At 37.9% G+C, this 6,196-nt stretch overlaps 2 protein-coding genes across 3 annotated transcripts; one reads left to right on the top strand and one right to left on the bottom strand.

The window, feature by feature from the left end:
• The first annotated feature begins 135 nt into the window (after nucleotides 1–135).
• Nucleotides 136–4,074, top strand: cltb (clathrin, light chain B). 2 transcript variants are annotated; one of them, XM_072437811.1, is made up of 7 exons: nucleotides 136–545; nucleotides 1,282–1,284; nucleotides 1,725–1,757; nucleotides 2,186–2,303; nucleotides 2,387–2,498; nucleotides 3,589–3,642; nucleotides 3,865–4,074. In XM_072437811.1, the coding sequence occupies exons 1-7, from the start codon at nucleotides 387–389 to the stop codon at nucleotides 4,034–4,036; spliced, it is 651 nt and encodes a 216-aa protein (XP_072293912.1). In that variant the 5' UTR covers nucleotides 136–386; the 3' UTR covers nucleotides 4,037–4,074. The 2 variants fall into 2 exon arrangements, with proteins under 2 accessions (XP_072293912.1, XP_072293913.1); XM_072437812.1 differs by lacking the exons at nucleotides 1,282–1,284; nucleotides 3,589–3,642 and adding an exon at nucleotides 857–863 and having other exon boundaries at nucleotides 143–541.
• A 580-nt stretch (nucleotides 4,075–4,654) lies between these two features.
• On the bottom strand, nucleotides 4,655–5,890 carry higd2a (HIG1 hypoxia inducible domain family, member 2A). The gene is made up of 2 exons (XM_072437810.1): nucleotides 5,669–5,890; nucleotides 4,655–5,153 (listed from the first exon to the last, which is right to left on the bottom strand). Exons 1-2 carry the CDS (start codon nucleotides 5,850–5,852, stop codon nucleotides 4,987–4,989), a joined length of 351 nt encoding a protein of 116 aa, XP_072293911.1. The 5' UTR covers nucleotides 5,853–5,890; the 3' UTR covers nucleotides 4,655–4,986.
• Between the last annotated feature and the right edge of the window lie 306 nt (nucleotides 5,891–6,196).

Below are 6,196 nucleotides of genomic sequence, written 5' to 3'. Positions count from 1 at the left end.
TTTGATGGTCATTGCAGATGAGTTTGTTCACTCACAGATGATGAGACGTAATATCAGCCTATCCCGAGTGTACGTGAAGACATTGTCCAGCAGAGGGAGACAAACATAAAGAAAAAGGGTTCGTCCTGCTCCATCCACCCATCATTAGCGCACAACGCATATAATGAATCATCTGTAGGATTAGGTCCGCAATATATTCTGCTTTTTTCGTCCTAAATAGGATGTACATATTCTTTATTTTAAACTACTACATATTTTTCTCGTAAAACGTTTGATCTTACAATCCACCACTGACGTGTGACTCGGGCTATTTACCGCACGGCTAAAACGTTAGCAAACAAGCTAACCCGGTTGCACAGAGTTAACTAGAAAAGTCTTTGGCAAACATGGCTGACAACGGAGCCCACCAGGCCGAGGAGGACCCTGCTGCGGCCTTCCTCGCCCAGCAGGAGAGCGAGATCGCCGGGATAGAGAACGACAACGACGGCTTCGGGTCGATGGAGGATGCGGATGCTCCCCAGCCCGCGACCAACTACGGCAAGTTTGTGACCCCTCTGGAGGCATCAGCTAACAGGCTAACAAGCTAATGTCCACACATCAAACTACTTCCCTTTTCTGTGTCATTACTGTATAATAAGTCCAGTGCTCTTTGCGTAATACAAACAAAATCGCGTGTCTAATCACGAGTTTCAGCTTCCGCTAAATTGCAACATTTTGAGGACTATATCTCATAAAGTTTGAATATTTTTTGTCTTTAAAATGTAAAAGAAAATCGTTAATAGTCAACCAATTATCATAATAAAGATTGCTTGGTTTTGTTAACAGCTGGAGTTTGGTTGAGTAGGTGGTTCCCAAGTAGGGACGTCACCATACGTATATCACATTTTAGTGTTACGATTATTATTGTGAGTGGAAAAAAAACATCACGATTTAACAATTATTCTTGATTATCGAGACGGACCCAATCAAATCTTTAATTTTCTTTCATTCCCATTGTCTAACTTGATACTATTCCTCAAGTTTGTGGCCGGCTTTATAAAACTGATCTGAAGTTAAATTTGACAAAAACGTTGAGTCTATTTTGGGGTTATATAGTGAGCAAAACATACTTAATTTTGCTTCTAAAATTGTCACGTACTATTTTTGGTCCTTATGATTATATATGTGTTAGGCAAAATTGGTGACTCTAAATTAGCCCTAGTGAATGAATGTGAGAGTGAATGGCTGTCTGTAATGTCTATGTCTCTGTGTTAACCCTGTGACGAGCTGGCCCCTGTCCAGGGTGTACCCCGCCTAAGGCCCAAAGTCACTGGGATAAGCTCCAGTCACCCGCGACCCCGAAAGGGAACAAGCGGTAGAAAATGGATGGATGATTATATTGTGACCTGAATAATCACGATAATCGATAATCTTGACATCCCTATTCCCAAGTCATAATCAACGGCATCAATCACTGAATTCATTCAAACAACAAAACAAACGAGTCAAAAAGGTTAGTAGACTTTTAAGCCAAGCCCAGTGAGTTTCTGAGAGCCAATGGTGAACAGACTGTAGTGGCAGAACAGGTGCCTCTGCATTTCTGTACAGGAAAGAGCAGAGTAGATCTAAGCAGCAGTGCAATCACACAGCAGGGAGTGTAAGGGGAAGAACAAAATCACTTTTTAACAATTATTTGCATATCCCTCTTTCCTCTTTTTTCAACAATGTTAGACCCGTTTGGAGAGGAGCCTTCCGCGATAAATGGCGACATGTATCAGGCAAGTTGAATTTTTATTTAAACAAATCCATCATCATGGCAAATATATTCTAAAATAATGTTAACTATAATCTTTAAGTGTTTCCCAAACATTTAGCAGGTTTCAGATTTCATTAGAAAGTAAGACTGAATAGCGTTTGAATTTAAAAAGTAGTACATTTTTTGTTTTGGAGGATTTTGTACATCAGTATCAATACTACAAGGAAATATGATCAAAAGTATTGACAATATATATATATATATATATATATATATATATATATATATATATATATATATATATATATATATATATATATATATATATATATACTAATACTTGAGGCAGGGGTTACTTTGGTGTTTGATACAGAGTTTAATGGGTGTGCGAGACAAAACAGTGCTGTGACACACGAAGCATGGGGTTGATTGTGTGTTAAATTTAAACAGGAGACTAATGGACCTACAGACTCCTATGCAGCCATTGCCCAGGTGGATCATCAGAGGCAAGAACCAGAAAGTTTACGCAAGTGGAGGGAAGAGCAGAAGACACGCCTTGAAGCTTTAGGTGAAACATTGTTCACCTTTCACTTTCCCAATCTAATAACTGAAGCCAAACTAAAGTGATTAACTTTTGTATTTTTTCACAAGACACTGCATCTAAGGCCGCAGAGGAAGAGTGGAAGGCAAAAGCAAAGAAGGAACTGGAAGATTGGCATGTACAACAGAGTGAGCAAATGGAGAAGTACAAGGCCAATAACAGGTTTGAGTTACCGGTAGTTTACATTTTCCATGGCAAATCCAGAGATATTGCTATTGTTTTTATAATGTATTCAATAATGTATTTATTATCGGGAGTAATGTACTCAGTGGCTTGCTAAAGTATTCATACTCCTGGAACTTTTCCAGATGTCACGTCCACAATCTTGTGTGAAAGAGCAAAAATGTGCAACACAAAGAGGCATACCATTGTGAAGTGGAAGGAAAATTATGAATTATTTATTTTCAAAATAAAACTTGAAAAGTGCAGTGTGCAAAATATTCAGGCCCTTGAATCAATACTTTGTGGAACCACCTTTTTCTGCACAGCTGAAAGTCTCTTGATGTATGCTCTCCAGCTTTTCTCACCTACAGACGGACATTCTAGCCCATTCAACAGCTCAAGCTCAGGCAGATTTGATTACATTCCATTGTAGATCTGGCTCTATGTTTAGGGTCCCCCACATGGCTTCTGGCAAACTGCAAACAAGACTTCTTATCGCTGCTTTTCAACAATGGCTTCTTCTTGCCACTCTTCCATAAAGGCCACACACAGATACAATCTGTTGAATTATTAGGTCAAACATTCAATCTTTCAGAAAGCATCAGGAAACCTCTGACAGCAACTGGTTACTCTCATTTATTATTTAAGTTTGTGGTCGTGGCATGACAAAATGATGAAAACCAGGAGTTTGAATACTTCTGCAAGCCCCTGTAGAAGAATTAGGAAGCTTGAGGTTTATTTCTCTTTGCAAAAACATTTTTATATTAAACTGATTTTAACATTTCTTGACTTGCTAAACTTCTTTCTTACCTTCCAACATACTCTGTCCAAGTCTGACTGTTATTTATTTGCATCTCTGACTTTTGTTTTGGCAAAACAATGTATTATTTATACCAATATTTCTGAAACTACCAATTTCCTATTCAAATACTAGGCAACTGTATCCTGGCAAACCTTGAGGAATAAAAACAGAATAGAAGGGCTAATGAACTAACATTCTTTGCCTTTCAATTTCTATCACATTTACGGTCTTGTCTAACATGGAATTTCCTCTTTCTTCTCTGCTTGCCTGGCCTTGCTGGTGCATTAGGATTGCCGACAAGGCTTTCTACAAACAGCCCAACTCTGACGTTATAGGATTTGTGTACGTTTAATATGATGTCAATAATTACCAAACATCGCATTGAAGTATTTTTGAATGCATGTCTGTCCTTAGTTTTGTGCATTGTTGCATGTCATTGTGGCATTTCAGTGTAAGTATTTCATGTATATATTTTTCTAGTTTCAGCACGTTTGAAGTGGATGTTGTTGAAACTGCTGTTGTATCCGTCTCACAGGCTTATTCATATCTCCTTTTAATCTGCAGAGCATCTGAGGAGGCTTTTCTGGAAGAGACTGATGGTGACAGTCCTGGCACTGAATGGGAAAGAGTAGCTCGTCTATGCGACTTCAATCCCAAAACCAACAAACAGGCAAAAGACGTTTCTCGAATGCGTTCAGTCCTTATCTCTCTCAAACAAACTCCTCTAGTTCGCTAGTAAATTATGATAGAAGTACATTCACTGCATTTTAAAAAGAGATGCCTTTCCAGTTTTAACAATTGCCCTGATATGGTTTTGCCATTTTCCTATTTCCAAATGCCTTTTTAATAAGTAGACCCCATACTTGCAACAGATGCATTAACTTTTATCTTTGACACTTTTCCTTTAAACATTTTGCATACAATTACTGTATATTCCACCTTAATTGCATGTCTATACTACTATGTAATTTATTTTGTACATTTTGGCAAATTGGCCTCTTTCGATCACTTATTTAAGCACCAATGCTGGTTAGATTGTAACCACCTATGCCTGATTTGATTGTGCATCTGTGTTTTGTGTTTTGAGTTCAGTAAATTGATAAACACGGTAGCATACCATTCTCGTTCAAACACACAGCTTGTGGCCTTTTAGATTTGTTCCACAATTACAAAAATGTTCTGGACACCTATGGACAAACCAAAGACATTGAAGCCTATCAAATTCATGAGCAATCATACATATACATTTGCCCTCTTGAGACTCATTCATAAACTTACGTCATTGTATTTTATGTTTCACATGATGCCTGTTACTCCTAAAAAATAATGTTACAATAAAACTGGAAAAAAATGGTCAATCTTTAATGTTATTTAATATGTACCTATTTTGTCTCACAGAACATTTTTGAATGGTCCAGCAAAACAAATGTGCTGCAGCATCAAACTCACAAGTCATCTTGGGCATTTTATTTAGTCTCTTTGATAAAGGTTTGTAATATTTGAACAAACAATATATGTTGTTTGTAATTGGATTTACTTCAAAGCTGATAAAAGAAATACAATCCATACATTCTGTAATATGTGGAGAGAGCCATTTCCAACACTGATGCATTTGTATAGTGCATTATAAATAAAGTAGTGGCTCATGTGTTATGGATGTTCATATTGTCCTCGTCAGGGTCCCTTTCAGGGTTTGGACTTCATGGATGTGGAAAACACACCCACAACAATTGCAACTACAGTGAAGCCTTGGGCAAAAATGCGACCCCTCATGAGCAGCTGAGACTGCCTGGTTTTCCCAAGACTGAAGGCACGAAGTCCGTAGAGCAGCGCTCCAGCTGTCCCCAGACATCCTGTGGAATAAAGAGCACAGCTCAAACTAGTTTCTCATCTTTTCTCTGGGACAGTGAGAAAACAGTAACCCCAACCCTGAAGCATAAAGTCTGAAGAATAAAGTCTGGCGGTAATAAAACACCAAAGAAGAAACAGTGCATCACATTATTGCGTCTTAGAGTCACGTGGTCACGACTCCTCATTACATATTGCATCAAGGTTATCAGTACAGTCTGTTCTAAATCCAGTTTGACATTTAATATTGACCAAAGTCATCCTTCGCTTTACAAATGACAACCAGAACATGAGATTTAAATTAAGTTAATTCATCTTCATATCTGAAATATAAAATTGTGTATATATAACTTTACATATATAATACAAATATTGGGATAAAGCCTTTAATGCTGCTAGGTATACACGCACGTATATTAAATATACACGTGGACAATATACAATATTGTCCTTTAGACGGTTTATCCCAGACATGCATTTAATTTTGTGCTATAGGTTACTTGTGTAACTTCTCACTCACCTATCGGGACAAACGGATTTTCCTTGGTCTTCCTGATGAATTTCTCTTGGAAAGTCTCCTCTTTAAATCTCGGTGGTGGCGTAAACCCCTCAATAATCGGAGGTTGGGAAAAGTCAAAAGGAATCGATCCTGCTGATGTTTTGATCGTTTGATCTGAAACGACTGGCGTTGATGTGGCCGCCATAGTTAGCCCCTGCTATGCAGGAAACCGGAAACCAACTACCAAAACGTCCGGTTTCATTCTAAACCTTCAACTTAAAACATTAGCAATGACTTTACAGCATACAGCTATTTGTACAGTGTATACAGAATCAGAAAGTTAGCCGAATTACTCATGTTTCTCATTGTTCGTTGTTTTACACATTTTCTCATTTAGTCACTTTGCAGAGTAAGATGGTGGTGAATATCAGCTTCGTATGGCTGGAATAATGTTCATGTATTTTTAGATACCGGTAGTCAATTATTTCCACATTCTCATGATAAAACAATTACTACAAGTTTGTTGACCATTTGTAGTCAGAGTAGTAC

Source organism: Eucyclogobius newberryi, unplaced genomic scaffold (assembly GCF_026437365.1).
Source record: "Eucyclogobius newberryi isolate DKJ021-1_F unplaced genomic scaffold, fEucNew1.0.hap1 SCAF_11, whole genome shotgun sequence".
NCBI lineage: Eukaryota > Metazoa > Chordata > Actinopteri > Gobiiformes > Gobiidae > Eucyclogobius > Eucyclogobius newberryi.
The sequence above is the reverse complement of the archived record's forward strand: the minus strand, read 5'-3'. Positions and strand labels throughout refer to the sequence as shown.

Coding starts and splice junctions, on each gene's coding strand:
- cltb (XM_072437811.1), top strand. CDS start 387: ATGGCTGACAACGGAGCCCACCAGGCCGAGGAGGACCCTGCTGCGGCC. Junction 1,758..2,185: donor TAAATGGCGACATGTATCAG/GCAAGTTGAATT, acceptor AAATTTAAACAG/GAGACTAATGGACCTACAGA. Junction 3,643..3,864: donor TCTGACGTTATAGGATTTGT/GTACGTTTAATA, acceptor TTTAATCTGCAG/AGCATCTGAGGAGGCTTTTC.
- higd2a (XM_072437810.1), bottom strand. CDS start 5,852: ATGGCGGCCACATCAACGCCAGTCGTTTCAGATCAAACGATCAAAACA. Junction 5,154..5,668: donor AAATCCGTTTGTCCCGATAG/GTGAGTGAGAAG, acceptor TTTATTCCACAG/GATGTCTGGGGACAGCTGGA.